The 23,780-nt window shown below is 46.0% G+C and overlaps 1 protein-coding gene across 2 annotated transcripts; it reads left to right on the top strand.

The window, feature by feature from the left end:
- Positions 1-5,548: 5,548 nt before the first annotated feature.
- LOC145359919 (palmitoyl-protein thioesterase ABHD10, mitochondrial-like) lies at positions 5,549-22,435 on the top strand. Of its 2 annotated transcripts, none has more exons than XM_080214784.1 (5): positions 5,549-5,604; positions 8,084-8,260; positions 16,414-16,525; positions 17,460-17,597; positions 20,732-22,435. In XM_080214784.1, exons 2-5 carry the CDS (start codon positions 8,088-8,090, stop codon positions 21,077-21,079), a joined length of 771 nt encoding a protein of 256 aa, XP_080070910.1. In that variant the 5' UTR covers positions 5,549-5,604; positions 8,084-8,087; the 3' UTR covers positions 21,080-22,435. The 2 variants fall into 2 exon arrangements, with proteins under 2 accessions (XP_080070910.1, XP_080070911.1); XM_080214785.1 differs by lacking the exon at positions 5,549-5,604 and adding an exon at positions 5,845-5,941.
- The last annotated feature ends 1,345 nt before the right edge of the window (positions 22,436-23,780 follow it).

Below are 23,780 nucleotides of genomic sequence, written 5' to 3'. Positions count from 1 at the left end.
TTATCCTCAAGCTATGACCCCCCCCCCAAGTTCTGAACTCCCCCCACCATGCGACATGGTGGCTTGGCTGCTGCCTCACAGTTTCAGGAACCGGGGTTCGATCCCTGGCTTGGGTTAGTGTTTGTGTGGAGTCTGTATATTGTCTCCATGTCTACAGTCTGAAAATCGTGCTGGTTAGGTGCATTGGCCATGCTAAACTCTCCCTCAGTGTATCTTTAAAGTTTTTTTTAAAGTTTATTTATTAGTCACAAATAGGCTTAGTAGTTGCCACACTCCAGTGCCTGTTCAGATCAATGCACTCAACCAGCACATCTTTCATACTATGGGAGGAAACCGGAGCATCTGGAGGGAACCCAGGCAGACACAGGGAGAACGTGCAAACTCTACTCAGTGACCCAAAACGGGAATCAAACCCAGGTACCTGGCACTGTGAGGCAGTAGTGCTAACCATTGTGCCACCGTGCCGCCCCCTGAACAGGTGCCATAGTGTGGTGACTAGGGGATTTTCATAGTAACTTCATTGCAGTGTTAATGCAAGTCTACTTGTGACACTAATAAATAAGACTTTTAAACTTTGGGAATTACCCTGTCTAACTTGGTAGAATTTTATAAGTTTCTATCAGATCCCCTCTCGTTTGCTGCCCATCCTTAATTGGTCTCAGACTGAGTGGCTTGCCACACCATTCCAGAGGGCAGTTGCCATGACTCTGGGGGTAAGGGCAGCAGTTCTTTATAGGGCATGAATGAACCATTTGGGTTTTTACAATTGATAATGGTAATGGTCACCATTACTGAATCTACATCTTTCAAATCCAGATCGTTCGTTGGATCAAAATCCCGCCGGCTGCCATGGTGGGATCTGAACCTGTGTCCCTCCCCAGATCATTAGCCGGGGTCTCTGGATTACTAATCCCATTGATGCTACTACTGCACCCGGCATCTCCCTCATGCCAGCTGCCTAAAATAAGCTAAACCGAATTACTGAGCGATCACTTATGTTGCTTTTTGAGTTCTTGCACGAGCCATTCTTTTTAAAATTCCATGCATTTTTCCACCCTGAAGCACATTTTCATCAGCCTGTGAATAATGCTGATCCTGAGAATGTTTTTTATGACCGTGGTCAGAAGAATTTGATAATGTGCATACTTTGAAAGCCTAATTGCATTTCTGTCTAGGGTGATCAGCTCTCAAGTTGTCAGACATCCTTAACATCCCTGCCCTTCGTCAGTGTACGGTTCACTACATCACCCACACTGGAATGTTTCTCAGTGAAAGATCTCTGGGCTGTACTTGCATTCCTGAACTACACTGACAGTATAGGAGGGCAACACCTGACTGATACCTCACTCGCAGGCATTTCTTTCCAACATCTGGCACGGTGGCACAGCGGTTAGCACTGCCGCCTCACAACTCCAGGGACCCAGGTTCGATTCCCGGCTTGGGTCACTGTCTGTGTAGAGTTTGTGCGTTCTCCCCATGCCTGTGTGGGTTTCCTCCGGGTGCTCCAGTTTCTTCCCGCAGTCCAGAGATGTGCTGGTTAGGTGCGTTGACCCGAACAGGCACTGGAATGTGGCGATGAGGGAAATTTCACGGTAACTTAATTGCAGTGTTAATGTAAGCCTTACTTGTGACTAATAAATAAACTTTTTAACTTTATGCAAGTTACATTGACAATTTCTTAAGTAGGGAACCGTGCCCTGTTCAAAGAGATTTCTTGACAGTTCTCTTTTTAAGGTGAAGTGATATTTGTATCACACCTTCCCCAGCCTAACCTCACGATGTCCCACTGTGTTGCACAGCCAAATGAGGCTCTCTTGGAAGTGTAGTTGATATTTGAATGAAGGAAATTCAGCAGCCAATTTGTGCACAGCAAGATCCCACAAACAGTTGCAAAATAAGTGAGCAGTTTGTCCTCTTTTTCTTCAACCACCATGTTGTCAGCTTCAGGCACTAAGCTTAAAAAAATCACAGTTCTCAGTATCACAAAAGGTCCCTTCTCTTCATCCTAAATCTAACCGTTAGTTTGTGTCTCTTTATTCTTGACCTCAAAAGCGACACTTGCCCCATCATTACAAACAGCTCGGTCAAATCATATTTTAATCTTATTCATTGTTATGAAAACAGCCCCCGTTATGTGTATTTTCCATGAATTAAAGTTTATTTATTAATGCCACAAGTAGGCTTACATCAACACTGCAATGAAGTTACAGAGGCACAGTGGTTAGCAGTGCTGCCTCACAGCGCCAGGGACATGGGCTTGGTTCGTGGCTTGGGTCACTATCTGTGTGGAGTTTGCATGTTCTCCCCCTGTCTGCATGGACTTCCTCCGGGTGTTCTGATTTCCTCCCACAGTCCGAAAGACATGCTGGTTGGGTGCGTTGGCCATGTTAAATTCTCCCTCAGTATACCCGAATAGGCGCTGGAGTGTGGCGACTAGGGGATTTTCACAGTAATTTCATTGCAATGTTAATGTAAGCCTTCTTGTGACTAATAAACAGTGTACCTGTTTGGGTACACTGAGGGAGAATTTAGCATGGACAACTCACCTTCTATCCCTGGCTTGGGACAGTGCCAATTATGTGTATTGTCCATGCGTTAAAGTTAAAAGTTTATTTATTAATGTCACAACTAGGTTTACATTCACACTGCAATGAAGTTACTGTGAAAATCCCCTAGTCGCCACACTCTGGCACCTGTTCGGATACATTAAGGGAGAATTCAACATGGCCAATGCACCTAACCAGCACGTCTCATGGACACTGGAGCACCCGGAGGAAACCCACACAGACATGGGGAGAAAGTGCAAACTCCACACAGAAGTGACCCAAATATCATGAATTACAGAAATCAACAACTCTGAAATGACATTAAAGACCATGAAACCATAAACCTGGGGAGCAGAATTAGGTCCACTGAGTCTGCTCCACCATTCGATCATGGCTGATACTTTTCTCATTGTAAAAAGTCTGACAACACCAGGTTTTAGTCCAACCTATTTATTTGATAATATTCTCACAAGCTTTCGAGGGGTTACCCTCTTCGTCAGGTGAATGCATTCACCTGACGAAGAGGGTAACCCCTCGAAAGCTTGTGAGAATATTATCAAATAAATAGGTTGGACTAAAACCTGGTGTTGTCAGACTTTTTACTGTGTTTACGCCAGTCCAACGCCGGCATACCCACATCATGACTTTTCTCATTCCCATTCTCCTGCCTTTTCCCCATAAAGTCTCATCTGCCTATCGATCAAGAACCTTTCTATTTCTGTCTTAAAGACACTCAATGACCTGGCCTCCACAGCCTCCTGCGGCAATGAGTTCCACAGATTCACTACTCTGGCTGAAGAAATTCCTCCTCATCTCTGTTTTAAAGGATTGAGTCTTTAGCCTGAGGTTGTGTTCTCTGGTTCTATTTTTCCCGGTAGTGGAAACATCCTCTCCATGTCCACTCTATTCAGGCCGCATAGTATCCTGTAAGTTTCAATAAGATCACCCCTCATCCTTCTAAACTGCAATGAGTACAGGCCCAGATCAAAGATTAAAGATATTTGGAGTAAAGATTAAAGATTGCTGGATTAACGATCCAGTGCATAAATGTGAAGTCTTTTTTTGTGCAATTTAATTATTTTGCCATGAGCTGTTTTGCTCGTATTAGGCTCTGCAGTCAATAACTTTCAGGATTGAGAATTGGAACAACATTTTCCAGAAATTCCCATGTAAATATTCATGATGTGGAGATGCCGGCGTTGGACTGGGGTAAACACAGTAAGAAGTCTGTTGTGAGACTTCTTACCATGTAAATATTCCCCAGAAGGTTTGGAAAAACATTCTGCATTCCAAACAATGCAATACAATCATTTATACTATATTAATCCAGTACATGTCAGCTCGACACAGAAGGCTGTGCATTTAGACTCCAGGTGATAAATAGGCAAACACCAATGCTGCGAGTAAGGAGTGCTATATTGCTGAAGTTGTTCTCTCTCAGCAGACTGTACATCAAATGTCCCTCGCATTATGTTGCTTGTGGGAAGTGGCAGCTGTGTTTTTCCACACAACAATTCATTATGTGAAACACCTTCTGATGTTTGAACTTGATAAGATGCTACACAAATACAGGTATTATTTTTCTTTCTACATCCCCTTTCATAGGTTGCTGTTACAACATCATTGAGTCATATTTTATTTATTCGCAGCTTAATTAGAGGCAGACCACTCTTTTTTTCAAATGATGCCTTCAAAGATTAATTGAACAGGAGAACCAACACAGAGTAAATAATTGCCTGTTAAACAAAATGCTTCAGAAAAAAATAAACCATAAGAATTTAAAACAAATTAATTGGGAGAAGGTCCAAGAACTCTGAAATATAATATTTAACATCATTCAAAGGTGTTATACAGATGTAGCACCATTCTGTATATTCATTAACTGCCCGGGGGAAGGGGGAAATACCACATGCTAATTCATAGAAACCCTACAGTGCAGAAGGAGGCCATTTGGCCCATTGAACTTGCACTGAAAACAATCCCATCCAGATCCTACCCCAGTAAACCCATGTGTTTACCCAGCTAATGTTACAAAATACCTGAAATAGAATTACATTATCTGTACAGTGCAGAAGGAGACCATTCAGCCCATTGACTCTGCTCTGACAACAATCCCACCCAGGCCCTATCTCTGTAAACCCATGTATTTACTCTGCTAATCCCGCCTGACACAAAGGGGCAATTTTATCATGGCCAATCCACCTAACCTACACATCCTTGGACTGTGGGAGGAAACCGGAGCACCCCAAGGAAACCCATGCAGACACGGGGAGAATGCGCAAACTCCACACAGTTGTGGAATCAAACCTGGGTCCCTGGTGCTGTAAGGCAGCAGTAAAGTTAAAGTTTATCTATTAGTCACAAGTAATGCTTACATTAACATTGCGATGAAGTTACTGTAAAATTCCCCTTGTCACCACACTTGACGCCTGTTCGGGTCAATGCACCCTATCTAGCACATCTTTCGGACTGTGGGAGGAAACCGGAGCACACTGAGGAAACCCACGCCGATACGGGGAGAATGTAGAAACGCCAGACAGTGACCCAAGCCGGGAATCGAACCCAGGTCCCTGGCGCTGTGAGGCACAGTGCATATTCATTAGCATCAATTAAATAGGCGGAAAGTGAAAGGGTGAATGAATTAACATATTAATGAATGAAGGGCTTAATTCAATATATGAAATCAAAGAGTTAACTGAAATGAATTTTAAAAGCTCCAGTAAATAAGTTAATGTCTTAATGCATTGCCAGCTACATAAACACAACTCATGCGTTTGAGTGAATAACAGAATGGACCCCTGTAATAAAAAAATACATGGAACATTATTGAGGAACGGGTGTGAAATGAAACTTGGTGAGCAAGATAAGGGAGTGAAGGAGAGAGAGGGAAGAAAAAAGAAACAAGGTTTAAGAGAGGGAGAAAATTGCGAGAAGCGAAGTAGAGGAAACGCTTCTAGTGTTTTTGTCCTTGTTCTTTGTCCGTAGCGATGATTCAGCGTTATCGGGGTTAAAGTTAAGGGTTTGCTTTAATTGCTTTCCTGGTGTAGTCCTGGTTAAGGTATTGCTGCTGTTTATCTACGCGGTGGGAGGTACAGGTTGTCCCAGTGGGAGCTGCCGCACTCCGCATGCTGGGCTGGGCTGGGCTGGAAACAGCGCTGGGAGCAGGAAGGCAACTACTCAAATCCCAATGAGGAGATGGGCATTGACTCAATGCCTTCAACTAGGAGAGGAAGGGGGTGGAGGGTGGGGAGGGGGTTTATTTTTATTCCATTATGAAAGTTACAGTCAGTGGGGTTGGAGAGGGGGTTACGTTGTTTTGGTTAATTCTTACCGCAGGTTACAAAGCCAGTGTGCAGAGTGGACCAGGCAAACCCTTACTCCAACATGATATAAAAGTAAATTTACAAAGAGCTGGGATCTGAGACCAAAAGGGCCCGTTTCCATGCTGTGAACCTCTATGACGCTATAAAATGCTGGAGAATTTTGGCAGCGTCTGTGGAGGGAGAATAGTAAAGTTTATCTATTAGTGTCACAAGTAGGCTGACATTCACACTGCAGTGAAGTTACTGTGAAAATCCTCTAGTCGCCACACTCTGTTGTCTGTTTGGGTACACTGAGGGACAATTTAGCACGGCTAATGCATGTCTTTGGAGTGTGGGAGGAAAGCGGAGCAGCTGGAGGAAACCCACACGGGGAGAATGTGCAAACTCCACACAGACAGTGACCCCAGGCTGGGTCCCTGGGTCTGTGAGGCAGCAGTGCTAACCACTGTGCTGCCTCAATAGAATAGAGCCAACATTTCGAGTCTGGATGACCCTTTGTCAGAGGGTCAAATCCCTTAAAGTATCTCCTTGCTTGCTCCAAAAAACAATTCAAATTGAATCCAATTAATTATCTCCAGAAGCGAGACAAGATCCAAGCTGACAAGAAAAGGAATAACACCCAATCTTGGGCTTGTTGACCACCCAGACTGATAGAATAAGGAACCTTGTGAACACATTGGAGAGTGCAATTTTGAACTTTGATCTACTATCGGGGAACACCAAACCTTCCTGACTTGGAACTATGTCACTTCCTACAGTGTGGCTATTTTAAAAAATTCATTCAAGGGATGTGGATGTCGCTGGCTGGGCTGGCATTAATTGCCAATCCCTAATTGCCCTTGAGAAGGTGGTGGTGAGCTGCCTACTTGAACTGCTGCATTAGGGTTAAGGTTACGCTAACCCCAATGTAGTCTGTGTGTTGTAGGAACATCCACTGTGCTATTAGGGAGTGAGTTCCAGAATGTTGGCAGCAGCCACAAACTCGAGAACTCCCTAACTTGTGGGCGTGCATTCACTGCACACGCAGCACTTTGAGAAGGTGGCTCACCGGAGCCTTTGCGAGGGCACTCGAGGAGTGAGCGACATAAACCAAGGCAGTTCCAGCAAACTCGATCTCAGTTCAGGGTTCTCACCAAAGCAGATCGTAGAATCCTACTGTGCAGAAGGGGGCCATTCGGCCCATCGAGTCTGCTTCGACCACAACCCCATGTGTTTACCCTAGTTAATCCCCCCCGACACTAAGGGGCAATTTAACATGGCCAATCCACCTAACCTGCACATCTTTGGGCTGTGGGAGAAAACCGGAGGAAACTCACGCGGAGAACGTGCAGACTCCACGTAGGCAGTGAACCAAGCCAGGAATCGAACCCGGGTCCCTGGCGCTGTGAAGCAGCAGTGTTAACCACTGATATTTTGGGTTTGCTCATCCTTGGATCCATGGTGGGGGAGAAGGAAATAGAAGGTTTTGTGGATAGGGTTGGACCACAAAAAGCAGGAGGCTACACTTGTGGAGCACAAGACTCGTGCCTGTTGGTTCCAATGGTCTGTTTTTGTGCTGTATTTTATGTGGAAGAGTACAATGTTAACGCTCCCACTGGCCGAGAGGGAAAGTGTGCTTGAACTTTGGGTGGATGCAGTGCTGTGTCAGCTTGTGACGGCCTCCATGTTCAAATAGCTTGCCTGAGATTTTCATAGAAATTTCATAGCATCCATAAAGTGTCGAAAGAGGCCATTCAGCCCATCGAGTCTGCACCGACTACAATCCCACCCAGTTCCTATCCCCGTAACCCCATGTGTTAACCCTGCTAATCTCCTTGACACTAAGGGGCAATATAGCATAGCCAATCCACTTAACCTGCACATCATTGGAGTGTGGGAGAAAACCAGAGCACCCGGAGGAGACCCACGGAGAGAATGTGCAACCTTCACACAGATGGTGACCTGAGGCCAGTGACCCTTTTTTTGCCACTGCCGTGCATGGTTTCTGTCTTTATTCAGTCATGGGATATAGATATTGCTGACTACACCAGCAATTAATGCCCCGCTCCATAAGGTGTAGGTACACTGACTGTTAGGAAGGGAGTTGAATCAGACCCGGGTCCCTAGCGCAGTGAGGCAGTGGTGCTAACTACTGTGCTGCCCCACAAAATGAGTTGGCTTGTCAGAAACGCGTCTCTAATTGCAGCAAAAAATGACTTCTTTCTTCATCCACAGAGAGATGTCTTCCATCCAGTTCCTCACCAGGCTGTCCTTGCCTCGTTTGGCCTATCACAGAATTTCTGCGCAGAACCCTGGAATTGTCTTCCTGTCGGGATTCATGTCCAGCATGAATGCAGAGAAAGCCGTGGCTTTGGAGAACTTCTGTCGATCTGCTGGCTACTCCTATGTCAGGTACCTTGTCAAAGTTATCAGCGCAGAATGATGTCAGACAGAGACCGCTTCTTAGAATGGGCTTCTGGATATAATGAATCAGAGAATCCTACAGTGCAAAAGGTGGTCATTTGGCCCATCGAGTCTGTACTGCCCACAATCCCACCCAGGTCCTATCACCGTAACCCCATGCATTTACCCTAGCTAGTCCCCTTAACACTCGGGCAATTTAGCATGGCCAGACCACCTAACCCGCACATCTTTGGACTGTGGGAGGAAACTGGAGCACCCGGAGGAAACCATGCAGAGAATGTGCAAACTCCACACAGATGGTTGCCCGAGCCAGGAATCGAACCCGGGTCCCTGGCTCTGTGAGGCAGCAGTGCTAGTCACTGCTGCCGTGGTGAAGGTTAAAACCAGTCAATGAAGTAAGGCTAGATAGTGTGCTGTAGGTTTTTATTTAAAGGTATGAATAATATCAGCTGGTGTGTCAAACCGGGTCCCACACATGACTACTGGGGCATCATGGTGAAACACTCCCTAACCCCCTCACCGTGTAATCCCCTGGGAGAGGCAGGACACCAGAGAAAAGCTCAGGGTCCAGAGGGATAAAAAGAACTCTGGAAAAGCCACCTCTGACTTGCTCAGGCAGTTTAAAACAGTGTGAGGTATCACATGGAGCGTGGATGAAATAGATGAGCTGAATGGCCTCCCTTATTTGTACTTTATTCTTAATGAACAGATCAGGATTGTGAAATTATAAATTATAGTGGGTTTGTTGGCTCAGCCCCATTCCTTCAGGATGTAAGCTGCCAAATTTGCTGTTTATGTTGACCTAGCTGAGTTTGAACCACACTGTGAAGTCACTGAGAGTTTACACATTCTTTTAAATGTTGAGATGATTATTAAAAGTTACATCTCTAAGTTTCGCTTCCGTTCTCTAGTATATTGCTGGTTGCACCCTTTGATCTTGGCTTGCCTGTCCACGTCCACCCACACCTGCATCCGCCACATCTGTTCGATCCACACACATCTGCATCCGCATTATCACTGGCGCAGCGAGAGTGACCTCCTTTGGCTTGCTTTTCAATATCTGGGGCGGTGAGAGGGCGGCACGGCGGCACAGTGGTTAGCACTGCTGCCTCACAGTGCCGGGGACCCGGGTTCGATTCCTGGCTTGGGTCACTGTCTGTGCAGAGTCTGCACGTTCTCCCTGTGTCTGTGTGGGTTTCCTCCGGGTGCTCCGGTTTCCTCCCACAGTCAGAAAGACGTGCTGGTTAGGTGCATTAGCCATGCTAAATTCTCCCTCAGTGTACCTGAACAGGCGCCGGAGTGTGGGGACTAGGAAATTTTCACAGTAACTTCATTGCAATGTTAATGTAAGCCCACTAATAATTAAACTTTAAACTTGGGGCGGCATGATGGCACAGTGTTTAGCACTGCTGCCTCACAGCACCAAGGACCTGGGTTTGATTCCTGGCTTGGGTCACTTTCTGTGTGGAGCCTGCATGTTCTCCCCGTGTCTGCATGGGTTTCCTCCTGCAGTCAGAAGGACGTGCAGGTTAGGGTGCATTGATCCGAACAGGTGCCGGAGTGTGGCGACTGGGAGAATTTCACAGTAACTTTGTTGCAGTGTTAATGCAAGCCTTACTCGCGACCAATAAATAAACTCTACTTTTTTAAACTTGGGGCACGAAAGAGACATCGAGATAAATGAATAACAAAATACATTTCTGAAATATTTAATTGGATGGAAATAGATGGCTTGATATGGTGTAGAATGATAAAATCATTGGTGCAGTTGGTTCTGTCGCCCCTGCTTGTTGAGCTGTAACATTGACATTCAGATGTTCCCACAGTGGACCAACTTAATCAAAGTGACCAATGATGTAAATAAAATGGAACAGCTAGGAGAGGAACGGACAGGTCACATAATGTCCTGTTGACTTACTCTTCAAAATGTTCTGCGTTTCAATGGTTAGCAATCTATTCAGCTGCTTTCCACTCATTGCTCACAATGGTTGGCCACTGGACTAAATCTGCTGGATTGAATTTGTTACTAAGCACCGCAGGAAATATATTTGCTTCATAAATAATGCTGATTAGCATTTGAACTTTGAAAGTTCAAATCGAAGTCGATATTCTAAGCATGTAGCCGTCGGGCATTTCTTAACTGTTTAAATGCTTTCTCTTTATTAAACACGCGATTGTGATTTCACTGCACAAAGAGCCCAAATCTTTTTGTTTATTCATTTGTGGGACATGGGTGTCACTGGCTGGCCAGCATTTATTGCCCAGCCCTAGTTGCCCTTGGAGGGCAGTTGAGAGTCAACTGCATTGCTGTGGTTCTGGAGTCACATGTATCATAGAATCATAAAATCCTTACAGTGCAGAAGGAGGCCATTCGGCCCATCGAGTCTGCACCGACCACAATCCCACCCAGGCTCTATTCCCATAATTCCATGTATTTACCCGGCTAATACCCCTGACAATAAAGAGCAATTTAGCCAAACCACCAAACCCACACATCTTTGGACTGTGGGAGGTGACTGGAGCACCCGGAGGAAACCCACGCAGACACGGGGAGAATGCACAGATTCTGCACAGACAGTGACCCAAGCTGGGAATCGAACCCGGGTCCCTGATGCTGTGAGACAACAGTGTTTGCCACTGTGCCATCCTTACCTGGTGTGGCCCCAATGTAGGTCAGACCACGTAAGGATGGCAGATTTCCTTCCCTAAAGGACATTAATGAACCAGATGGGTTTTTCTGACAATCAACAATGGTTCATTGTCATCAGTAGATTATTAATTCCAGATATTTCTTGTTTACTGAATTCAAATTCTGCCATGGAGGGATTCGAACCCAGGTCCCCAAAACATGAGCTGAGTTTCTGGATTAATAATCTCGCGATAATACCACTAGATCATCGCCTCCCCTGATCTCCCCACAAACACCCAACATTTTGAGATTCCAACCCTGTTGCTAGTATCCACTGTGTCTGTTTACCTATTCCACTGCTTTTGGAGTGAGAGAGAGAACTTGCATTTGTATAGCGCTGTGCAAGACACTTCACAGCTAAGAAAGTACTTTTGCAGTATAGTCACAGCAGTACTGTAGCCAACGCTCCTTCCAAACCCACTACCACCTAGAAGGACAAGGGCAACAGTGCTGGAAACACCACCACCACCTGCAAGTTCCCCTCCAAGCCACTCACCAACCTGACTTGGAAATGTATCACTGTGCTTTCATTGTTGTTGGGTCAAAAGTCTTGAAACTCTCCCCCTAACAGCACTGTGGGTGTGCCTACAGCACAGGGACTGCAGCAGTTCGAGAAGACGTTGCACCTCTATCTTCTCGAGGACAATTAGGTCTGGGCAATATGTGCTGGCCTAGCCAACAACACTCATGTCCCGTGGATGAATTGATAAAAAGACATAAATTTGTGCGCATGCAAAAATGATGAAGTAATCTGTCAGTGATGGTTTGAGGGATCAATATATAGGTCAAGGACGGCAGGAGAGTTCCTCTGGTCCTCTTTGAAGAATGACATTAGATCATTTATGTCCATTTATGTCAGGATACAGGCTAAAGTATCATCTGAAGAATTTCCAACAGTGTCAGCAAAGATTAGGTAGTCTGGAAGAGGGCTAGAATCTAGATCGTAGAATTCTTCAGTGCAGAAGGAGGCCATTCGGCCCATTGAATCTGCCTGGACCACAATCCCACCCAGGCCCTATCCCCATAATCCCATGCATTTACTCCAGCTAGCCCACCACCACCACCACCACCCCCCAACACCAAGGGGCAATTTAGCTTGGCCAATCCACTTAACCTACACATCTTTGGGAGGAAACCGGAGCATCCGGAGGAAATCCACGCAGACATGGGGAGAATCTACAACTTCCTTAACTCAGAAGTGTGCTGTGTTACCGAGCTGACGTTCTGCTTCTCAGAGGATGGTTGTGTGGTTGGTTAAGAAGTGGGGTTAAGTTTGGTGTTTAAATACCACCGTGTACATATAGCTGTGTTTACATTTGACAGAGGATTATTCTATTTACACCACACCCTGTGCCAAGTAATTATTACAATACCAAAGGGAGTATTTCACAGGAGGAATGCATTTTGAGTTACATTTGCAATGTTCAAAGTGCAGCCAAAGAAATTGATGAGGCTTGAAACCTTTGTGAGAGTGAACAGCTCAGGGAAGTCTCAGAGGGACTAACTGGTGCCGGTGATGAGAGAGGGGGAGGCTGACCTTTGCACGACTCAACTGGTGAATCTTTGTCGTTCATCATTTAAAACTCCTCGGGAAAGATACGAGAGGCCTGGAAGGGACTGCAGTTCCTCCTCTCCTGGAAAGTGGCTGTTTCCCTGCCTGGTTTTGAACACTCTTGTAGCGCAGGGGAGATCAGCAAGGCACAGGCTGGGCAGTCCAGCCTGTCTCACTCACCTCATCACAGTCAGTAGCCCCCCCCGCAACGTGGGAATATCGGGTTTTGTAACCTGCACCTTGTGGGCGAGCTTGCTAATTATGAGGCGAAATATGCGCAGGCAGATGTTCTTGCTGTGACAGGAATTCCACCCCCTTTGTACTTGCGCTGGAGCCAAAGTTGATGTTTTCACTCGATGTAATGTGCGTGCGCTGAAAAAGCCTTCAAATCAAAACAATTAGATCCACGTGCTTTCCCAACACCAGGGTCCCCCCGTTTATGTCCTTTGGCGTTTGTCTGCTCTGCTACCATTTCCCTGGGAACAAATAAATATCTGCCGAGTGTAAGTGCGAAGCCCTCTCCGCCACGCACTTATCCCACGCGTCTCACTGATCAAACTTGACAGAATTAATAGCTTGAGGGCCCTCGCCCCTTAGAAAAAAGCTTGTTTGAAAGAGTAATGGAGAAATAAAAACAGAAAATGCTGGAGAAACTCGTGGAGAGGGAAACCAGAGTTGGCCCAGAATCTTCCGCCCCTGAAGGAGAGCCTTTAAAGGAGGTGGGTTGGTGTTGGGGACGATACCAGAGGCCATCCCTCCACCGGAGGTGTTGTAATAAAATACATTTATAAATGGTTATTCTAGTCATTCAGCTTCTCTCCCCATGATGATTTCAGAAGGTGATTGATTAGTTCGTGCCTGGATAGACTGTGGCTATTGTTTTATCGCCTACATGGTTAGATTGTGTAGTGTCCCAGCCATTAATGCTTGAATGATCCATCTTCCATCTTGATGGGATTGGAATACAGCTCTCGTCTTGGTAGACGTTCTGTCTCTACTTGAAAGGTAACCTTATAGAAACGGAAAAAGTAAGTGCCTGATAGTTTAAGTTTTACAGTTTCAGTTCTCCTTTTGACGTAGTTCTTGATTTCAGCAGGTGTGAAATTCCATAGAAGGTTGCCTTGACATGTATTCATTTTAATTCACAAGAGAACCTTCCAGAAAATGGGTCAACTTGTAATGCCAGACCTCAGGTGACTTGTGGCAGCCATCTTAAGTCCGTGCCTTTGCTCACTTTTTAGAAGTCCTTTTATGACTGTTTGAGAGACCAGCCAATGCAATTAAAGATTAAAATCACACAAGCACATGTCACATCATTGTGACACCAGGCAGAAGGCAAAAGTCAGAGATTTCAGTCTGCAGTGGATTCAGTCCAGCATAACATGAGAGTGTAAAGGTAGTGTTTGGACGAACGAAAAGGAAATCGCAGTGCTCTCTGAAATTGGACAGTAAGAGGAGCAGCAAAGTGGCTCAGGCTGATTTACCGTCCTTTGATGGGAAAATGCCTGAATGTCACCGTACTTGGAAAAGATCCAGAGAAGGTTCACAAGAATGATCCCTGGAGTGAAGAGCTTGTCTTATGAGGAATGGTTCAGGACTCTGAGTTTAGAAGCATGAGGGCGGTTCTTATTGAATCTTACAGGTCACTGTGAGACCTGGATAGAGCGGATATGGAGAAGATGTTTCCACTAGTAGGAAGAACTAGAACCAACCTCAGGGTCAGGGAGAGATCCTTTAAAACAGAAATAAGGAGGAATTTCTTCAGCCAGAGGGTGGTGATTCTGTGGAACCCTTTGCCACAGAAGGATGTGGAGGCCAGGTCATCGAGTGTTTTTAGTACAGAGATAGGTTCTTGATTAATAAAGGGATCAGGGATTACGGAGAAAAGTTGGGAGAATGGGGATGAAAAAGATATCAGCCATGATTGAATGGCGGAGCAGACTTGATGGGCTGAGTGGCCTATTTCTGCTCCTATATCTTATGGCCTTATGGCTTCCCTCTTGGATTAACTTTGGAAAGACACTGTGCAGAGATCATGAACACAAACCTTTATCTGACCGTTCCATGAATCTCCAGCAAGTATTGAAAAGCAGAATACTGCAGATTGCTGGAAACCTGAAATCTGACTGAAAAAAAAGGCTGGAAAATCACAGCAGGTCTGGAAGAACCTGTGGAGAAAAGCAGGGTTAATGTGAGAGCATTGACTTGAAGTGAGAGGCATGTTGTGTTTGGGTAGGTTTCTCATGGACTGCCCGAAAAAAGCAGTCTTAAAAGGAAAGTTCATTCTGCCTTCTGCCATCAGGCAGTGGAGAGGATAGAGGCAGCTCTTTTTCCCCAAATCAGAGACCAGCAGATCCTGTGCTTGGTAGCACCATAGAGGAGGCGGTAGCTGCTGCTGGAACGACACCCACCCTCCCACCCAAGGAGCCTGAGGATTTTTCTAATGCACCCCCTATAGTGTGGAAGAAGGCCATTCGGCCCATCGAGTCTGCACTGATTGCAATCGTACCCAGGCCCTATCCCCATAACTCCACACATTTACCCTGCTAGCCCCTCTGACACTAAGAAGCAATTTACCCTGACTAATCACCTAACGAGCACATTCTTGGACTGTGGGAGGAAACCTGAGCACCTGAAGAAACCCATGCAGACACGGGGAGAATGTGCAGACTCCACGCAGACAGTGACCCAAGGCCAGAATTGAACCTGGGTCTCTGGCACTGTGAGGCAGCAGTGCTAATCACTGTGCCGCCATGCTGCTCTGCAGTGCCACCCGAGGAAAAAGATAAATGCTAAGTGCTGTTGTGTGTCTGGTGATGGGGGTGGGTGTGGGGGCATGTCTCACGGGGTGAGGCTCATGGAGGAATGGTTGGGTGCCATGGGAGTTTGCAGCAAGACCAGGAGGTAGGTGTAGGCAGCCCCTCCCATGCCCATGCCAGCGTTATGATACAGGTTAGTACAGATTGAGGGACGGTCTGTAAATAGGTAAGTACAGAATCAAATTAATGCATCCATCCTTACAAAGAACAAAGAAAATGGCCTCCTGTAGGGATACACTGTAGGGATTCTGTGAAAACCAGAAAATCCCGTCCGAGATCAACAGACTTTTTGCATGGTCCACACCCGGTGGCTATGATTCCTACGGACCAGACGGGAAAACTCCCCCCATTGCCTGGAACTTTAGCTTGTTCAACACTTCAGTGTCTCCGGATTGGAAATCACATCATTAATTATCTACAATAATTTTAAAGTATGTAATTTAATTCACATATAGGTGAAGAGAGTTCTGCACCTCTACAACAGAAGAGTCTCTGAACAGCAATTTTAGATTTCAGTAAAGTGAATAGAGACCATTTTCGATCTGGAGTTTCCTTTGCAAACCCAACAATGACTTAAAATCACGGCGATATAACTGAATGTTTGAAGCGTAGAGATATAAATATCCTTTGATCTACAGGGATGATCTGGGAAGAGATTTTTTGATGATTGATTTAACTAATTACAGTTAAAAGCAACTTGACAGTGAGAACTGCCAAGAGGCCAGGGAACTGGACTTGTGGTCTGCTCAAAGATGTTCCTTGATGAAGATCAAAGGCGTTGATGAAACTCGAAGTCCTGTCTCCCGCGCTGAGAGTCCGGTATTGTACTGCCAATGAACTGTCAGGCCACCCACTTTAATATCATTCTGTATCTGATAAACTCGATTACCTTATCACAGCTGCTTTGTAGTAACTTGAATATTTTATTGATGGAAAGTTTACACTTGACGTGTAAAATGTAGAATTTCTGAGGTCATGTTATGGGTTATACTCAAGTCAAATTTGATCTCTAAAATATGAATTTAGTTTGACATGATGTTTTACAATCAGTCATTCACCTGGTCTACTCTTCTTTGCCTAGGTTTGATTACACAGGTTGTGGCAGTTCTGAAGGGAACTTCAAGGATTGTTTGCTAAGAGATTGGAAGGACGATGTGCTGACAGTCTTGGATAATCTCACCACGGGACCACAGGTCAGCCATGGAAACCCCTGTGATAGCTACATTCTTACCTTTGCTCTTTTACCAAGTTGTTTCTAACTTCTTTTAGTCTGCATTAATTGTGAAATAGCAATCATTTGTTCATGCTTTACCACCCTCTCCACTCATGCACACACGTGTACATGCATGCACGCGCGCGCACACACACACACATACACACGTACATGTACACAGACATTCGCTCGCTCGCGCGCGCGCACTCACTCAGGCACTCAGTCACGCACGCACTCAGGCACTCAGTCACGCACGCACTCAGTCACGCTCGCACTCAGGCACGCACGAAACTGGGATCTTGCTGCTCTTCATTAGGAGTACAGGGGAGGCGATGGCCCAGTGGTATTATCGCTAGACTATTAATCCAGAAACTCATTGAATGTTCTGGGGACCTGGGTTTGAATCCCACCACTGCAGATGGTGGAATTTGAACTCAATAAAAAAAATCTTGAATTAAGAATCTACTGATGACCATGAAACCATTGTCAATTTACGGAAAAAAACCATCTGGTCCACTAATGTCCTTTAGGGAAGGAAATCTGTTATCCTTACCTGGTCTGGCCTACATGTGACTTCAGAGCCACAGCGATGTGGTTGACTCTCAGCTGCCCTCAGGCAACTAGGGATGGGCAACAAATGCTGGCCAGCCAGCGCCATCCATGTCCCAGGATTGGTGAGTGAAGAGGCAGTTTGCCTCTACACAGGCAAAACAAAAGATGGGGGCAGCGCTATTCGTAGAATTTCCCTAATTTAAAACCCAGGGCAAAATGAAAATGTGTCATTGGAACGTGCTTTAAACAGATCCCTGTTTTTTTAGACTGGCTGTCTAACACCTCCAAGTTTGGGGAGGGTGCTATGATGTGAAAAATGTTAAGTTTGTGTCTGAGCTGACTGATCCGCTCCTCTATTTCAGATTCTCGTTGGCTCCAGCATGGGTGGCTGGCTGATGCTATTGGCTGGCCTTGAGAGGCCGGAGAGGGTGGCTGGGATGGTTGGTATAGCAACGGCAGCTGACAGTTTCGTAACTGCTTTCAACCAGCTCCCTCCCGAGGTAGGAGATTGAAAATGCACCAACATTGGAATAATTCTGTGAATAAAAAGTGCGCGGGGAACAGGGAGTGTTACAACATGCGCACGTCTGCAATAGAATCTCAGAATCCCGGCAGTGCAGGAGGGGGCTATTCGGCCCATCGAGTCTGCGCCGACACCAATCCCGACACCAATCCCAATCCCAATCCCAATCCCACCCAGGCCCTATCCTCGGAACACCATGTGTTTACCCTGCTAGTCCCCCTGACACCAAGGGGCAATTTAACACGGCCAATCCACCTAACCCGCACATCTTTGGAGTGTGGGAGGAAACCCATGCCGACACGGGGAGAACATACAAACTCCACGCAGACAGTGACCCAAGCCGGGAATTGAACCTGGGTCCGTGGAGCCTCGGGACTCTCACTCACTCATACTCACACTCTCACTCACTCATACTCACACTCTCACTCACTCATACTCACACTCTCACTCACTCATACTCACACTCTCACTCACTCATACTCACACTCTCACTCACTCATACTCACACTCTCACTCACTCATACTCACACTCTCACTCACTCATACTCACACACTCACACTCTCACTCACTCACACTCTCACTCACTCATACTCACACTCTCACTCACTCATACTCACACTCTCACTCACTCGCTAACCAAAAGGGACAGAAAGTTGCTGAAATTATACCATCTCAAGACAGATGAATCTTTAGAAATTGTGACAAAAGTTGCATACTCAAAACATTGTCATACCTTTTCAAAGATCAGTGTATTTGCTGCCGTTTTATTTCCATTATGCGTAATTACCCACTCTGGGTATAGTTTCTCAGTGTTCTTGCCCCACTCACTCCACTGACACTTTCACTAAACATACAATTTTAGTACAGAATTCACATTATGCATGCTCAAGATGTCTGGCAGTTTGCTTATTTACTTGCATTGAGCAGCGCAGAAGCGTTTAAGTTTTGCTGTCAGTATTGCAAGGTTCACGTTGCACGTTGCACATTGCAGAGCTTTTAACTCCTCCTGTCACTTCTTTAAAAACTTGTACTTTTACATAGTTATATTTTTAATTACGAAAAAAAAATCACCATCACAATCTTCAGGGAATTGAGATCAGCCCACGCCACATTTCCATAAAATCCCGACAATGCAGAAAGAGGCCATTCAGCCCATCAAGTTCACACCAACGACAATCCCACCCAGGCCGTATCTCTGTAAGCCTACATATTTACCCTGCTGATCCCTCTAACCTACATATCCCGGGACACTAAGGGGCAACTAACGCCTAACCCGCACACCTTTCTTTTGGTTCCCAGATGTATTTATTCTGAGTACTGCACTGCCCCATTCTATATTGAGGGAAAGACAGCTGTGCATAAGGAAAGTTAATTTGAAAATGCCTCATGTGTTTACGCTGTCCTGGAATTGCAATGTTGAGAGCAATGAACGACAAGGTTAGTTAGCATGAATTAAGGACACTCCCTCCAAAGGTTATACTTTAAGTTGTATATACATGTTTCCACAGTGCACGTAAATGATACAGTGGATAGAGTGTATCACCGAGTTTGTCTGATTTTGAAATAAAAGCAGAAAATGCTGGATAATGCAGCAGGTCTGGCAGCATCTGGGGAGAGACGATGGTGTCATCATTCGACTATTAACCCAGAAACTCAGCTAGCGTCCTGGGGACCTGGGTTCGAGTCCCGCCATGGTAGATGGTGGATTTTGAATTCAATTAAAAAATACCTGGAATTAAGAATCTACTGATGACCATGAAACGATTGCCGATTGTCAGAAAAATCCATCTGTTTCTTGATGTTCCTTGGGGAAGGAAATCTGCCATCCTTACCCGGTCTGGTCTACATGTGAATCCAGAGCCACAGCAATGTGGTTGATTTTTCAACTGACCCTCAAGGGCAACTAAGGATGGGCAATAAATGCCGGCCAGCCAGTGACACCCATGTCCCATGAATAAATTTAAGAAAAGACATAACAGTATTATTATTCATAGAGCATTATGCAAGCTTCTAATCTTTTATATTGATGGTTAAAGTCATTATTCATCTGCGTATATACTTGACTCTGAATTTTAAAAATCCATGATGTGGAGATGCTGGCGTTGGATTGGGGTGGGCGCAGTAAGAAGTTTCACAACACCAGGTTAAAGTTCAACAGGTTTATTCAGTAGTACAAGCCACAAGCTTTCAGAGCGCTGCTCCTTCATCAGGTGACTGGGAGTTCTATTTACAAACAGGCACGTGTCCTTATATGCACAAGTTTGCTCTAAGTTTGAGTTTATTTACTTTTGTTTTATTAAAAATAAAAATAATTTAGTAAATATTAAAAATAAAAAAGTGTAATAAACTCAAAATTATAAACATCAAATACAAGCAAAATACTGCGGATGCTGGAAATCTGAAATAAAAATACACATGGGTGAGTTTTTTTTTATTTGTTCATGGTACGTGGGCACTGCTGTCTGGGCCAGCTTTAATTGCCCATCTCTGAGGGCATTTAAGAATCAACTGCATTGCTGTGGATCTGGAGTCACATGTAGGTCAGACAAGGTGAGGACAGGCCAGTGGTACAGTGGTTAGCACTGCTGCCTCTCAGTGCCAAGGACCCGGGTTCAGTTCCTGGCTCGGGTCACTGTCTGTGTGGAGTTTGCACGTTCTCCCCATGTGTGTGTGTGTGGGTTTCCTCCCACAGCCTGAAAGAGCTGGTTGGTTAGGTGCATTGGCCATGCTAAATTCTCCTTCAGTGTACCCGAACGGGTGCTGGAGTGTGGTGACTAGGGGATTTTCACAGTAACTCCATTGCGGTGTTAACGTAAGCCTACTCGTGACTAATAAATAAACTTTAAAGGGCACTAGTGAACCAGATGGGTTTTGACATCAATCGACAGTGAGTTCATGGTGATCATTAAACGTTTTAATTCTAGATTTTTATGGAATTCAAATTTCATCATCTGTCACGATGGGATTCGAACCCGGGTCCCAAGAGCATTACCCTGGTTCTCTGGATGACTAGTCCAGTGATAATACCACTATGCCACTGCCTCTCCTCATGCGCCTCACTTGAAGCATGCACTCAATTTTGGTGTTCCATTTTCCCCATACCTCGACAGGTGAGAATGGAAGCTGCGAAGATGGGTGAGTATAAGAGGCCCTCCAAGTACATTGAGGGTGGCATGTACACCATTCAGTACAACTTTGTAAAGGAGGCGGAGGAGCACTGCTTGCTACAAAGCAGCATCGACATCACGTGCCCAGTGCGCCTCCTCCACAGCATGAACGACGAGCTTGTCCCCTGGCAGACGTCCCTCAAGGTCGCAGAACAACTCAAGAGCGACGATGTGGATGTCATCCTCCGAAAGAGCGGTGATCACCGCATGTCGCGCAGTGATGACCTCAAACTGCTGATCACTGTTGTCGATGACCTAGTGCACAAAGTAACCCAGAAAGAACCAAAATGAAGAATGTTGTGTTGGAAATACTGGTGGCGACTGTGAGCCCAAAATGATAATGTATATTGGGGGGGAAATTTAAACAATTGCAGCTGATGATTTGGATGTTGCATTCTTAGTTAAGGGAAATGTGGTCAGATAAATAACTGTAGCAATAACTGACAATAAATCTTCATATTAGGAACAGTTTTGCTACTGAACCACTTCAGCAACTTCAACCCAATTAGAAAGGGTGTCGAATGTATACAGGGCTCTTTAAATTCCCTGATTGATTTGCTTTAACTAATCCGTCTGACATTTCAAAGTACTTCATTGGCTGTCAAGCACCTTGAGATGACCCAATGGTCTGGAAGGTGCTACATAAATGTATTTTCTTCCTCTCTCGGACAGATCTCAGTCCAGCCCCTGCGTCTCCACTCCCCAGCTGAGCCCAGGCTGGTACAATTTGGGTGGTGCACTTTGCAGACAGCTTGTTAGAGTCACCTTCCCATACAGGTGTGACAAGGATTTAAGGAAATTGGTGTGATGCTGGGGAGAGAGCAGCTTACCAGACCATGCTAAATTGCCCCTTACTTTACAAAGATGTGCGGGTTAGGTGGATTGGCCATGCTAAATTGCCCCTTAGTGTCAGGGGGATCAGCTAAAGTGAGTGCATGGGGTTATGGGGATGGGGCCTGGGTGGGATTATGGTTGGTGCAGACTCGAGTGACCTCCTTCTGCACTGTAGAGATTCTATGATTCTAGTCTACACACCCTTGGGCACTTAGGGGCTATTTAGCGCGGTCGATCCACCTAACCTGCACAACTCTAGATGGTAAGGGGCAGTTTAACATGGTCACTCCATCAGACCTATATATCATTGGATGCTAAGGGATAATTTAGCATGGCCAGTCCACCTAACTTACACATCTTTTGGAGTGTGGGATAAAACTGGAGCACCCGGAGGCAGCCCATGCAGACGTGGGGAGAATGTGCAAACTCCACACAGACAGTGACCCGAGGCTGGAATTGAACCTGGGTCCCTGGTGTTGTGAGGCAGCAGTGCTAACCACTGTGCCACCGTGCTGTCCACGCCAGTCAATGTGAATCACCATCAGGTTAATCTGCAATGAGTTTGTGATTTCCTCTTTCCCTCTTGAATCACTTTTATTTTAATTCTGTAGCAACCGTTAATTTGCAGTTTTGTCTCATTGCGACTATATTCTGGGATCCAGAGCACGGGTGTAAGATTTTACATGAGGTATGGTGAGCTTTTCGGTAGTTTTCCATTCAGAATAGCTAGGCGACTGAAATATTTTACTCTGTTCAGAGTCCTGTGATATTCAAATGATGATTTTAATTACAGTAAAAAGTCTGACAACACCAGGTTTCAGTCCAACCGATTTATTTCATAGTAAATTCACTAGCTTTCGGGTTAGCCCCTTAATTATCACAGGATTGGACCTGTGACTTCACCCTGCTCCCAGTCAGTAATCCAATGGGATGCACGGCATGCCTTTATGGGATAAAAATGGGAAGAAATGGGAATGGCTAAAGGAGTGCACCCCCACCCCCCCCCCCCCCCCCCAACTGTAATAGATTACCGCACAAATCACAAAGGTGAAAATGGACCCCCTATCACTGAGAAGCAACATGTATAAAAACTAATTCTGAATACTTCTTTGGGTGCACTGAGGGAGAATTTAGCACAGCCAGTGCACCTAACCAGCATGTCTTTTTGGGCTGTGGGAAGAAATCCACACCTGGTACCGAACCTGGGTCCCTGACGCTATGAGGCAGCAGTGCTGACCACTGGGCCACCATGTACATAGATACGGGGGGGGGGGGGGGGGGGGGGGGGGGGAGGAAGGGGGAGGGAGGGGGGGGGAGGGAGGAGGAGGGAGGGGAGTGGGGGCGGAGGGGGGAAGGGGAGTGGGGGGGAAGGGGGGAAGGGGAGGGGGGGGGAAGGGGGGAGGGGGGGGAGAGGGAGGGGAAAGGCAGGGTCAGGATATCGAAATTGCTGATCAGCCGTGATCATTATGAAAAGCAGAGCAGGCTCGACGGGCTGAATGGCCTCCTCCTGCTTCTAGTGTTTTTTGAGATCAACACCTGAACTTTCCAGCTGTTTACATCGGTGGGATCTTCTGGTCCTGCCAACGAAGCACCCCTGGGTGGATTTCCTGTCAGTGTGGGGCGAATTCAATGGGAAATCCCGTTGACAGCGGTTGGGGGGGGTCCAGACGATCCAGTCACTGACCAACGGTGGGCCACCTCCCACCTTGAGGAGGATGCCATGGGGAAGCCAGAGAATCCTGCTCCGAGTGTCTGAGTTCAAGGATGATCACTTGGGAGAGGGCCCAGATCACAACCCCCGCTCCCGGATTTTCTGCTTCTCGGTGGCAGGAGTGGAAAATCTCACGAGAGATCCAAACCGTGTTTTACGTCGGCGGTTGTAGAGTTGTAATTATCACTGCCCCCCCGGCCCCTCCTCCTTGCCAGCCAGTGATATAATGCAAATTCTGATGTTAAACCTCGGCAACCCGCATTGTAATAAATTATCAGACCTTTCCACCTGATCATTCTCGCCATTAGATCGTCTAATGGGGGCGGCACGGTAGCACAGTGGTTAGCACTGCTGCTTCACAGCTCCAGGATCCTGGGTTCGATTCCTGGCTCGGGTCACTGTCTGTGTGGAGTTTGCACATTCTCCTCGTGTCTGCGTGGGTTTCCT

The sequence above is a fragment of the Carcharhinus amblyrhynchos genome, chromosome 29 (genome assembly GCF_965287045.1).
Source record: "Carcharhinus amblyrhynchos chromosome 29, sCarAmb.v2.hapA, whole genome shotgun sequence".
NCBI lineage: Eukaryota > Metazoa > Chordata > Chondrichthyes > Carcharhiniformes > Carcharhinidae > Carcharhinus > Carcharhinus amblyrhynchos.
This window is presented reverse-complemented; position numbering and strand designations above follow the sequence as displayed.

What these genes read in the sequence shown, in the direction of transcription:
- LOC145359919 (XM_080214784.1), top strand. Translation starts at nt 8,088, where the DNA reads ATGTCTTCCATCCAGTTCCTCACCAGGCTGTCCTTGCCTCGTTTGGCC. An exon ending in ATCTCACCACGGGACCACAG is followed by an intron (nt 16,526 to 17,459) that starts GTCAGCCATGGA and finishes CCTCTATTTCAG; the next exon opens with ATTCTCGTTGGCTCCAGCAT. An exon ending in TCAACCAGCTCCCTCCCGAG is followed by an intron (nt 17,598 to 20,731) that starts GTAGGAGATTGA and finishes ATACCTCGACAG; the next exon opens with GTGAGAATGGAAGCTGCGAA.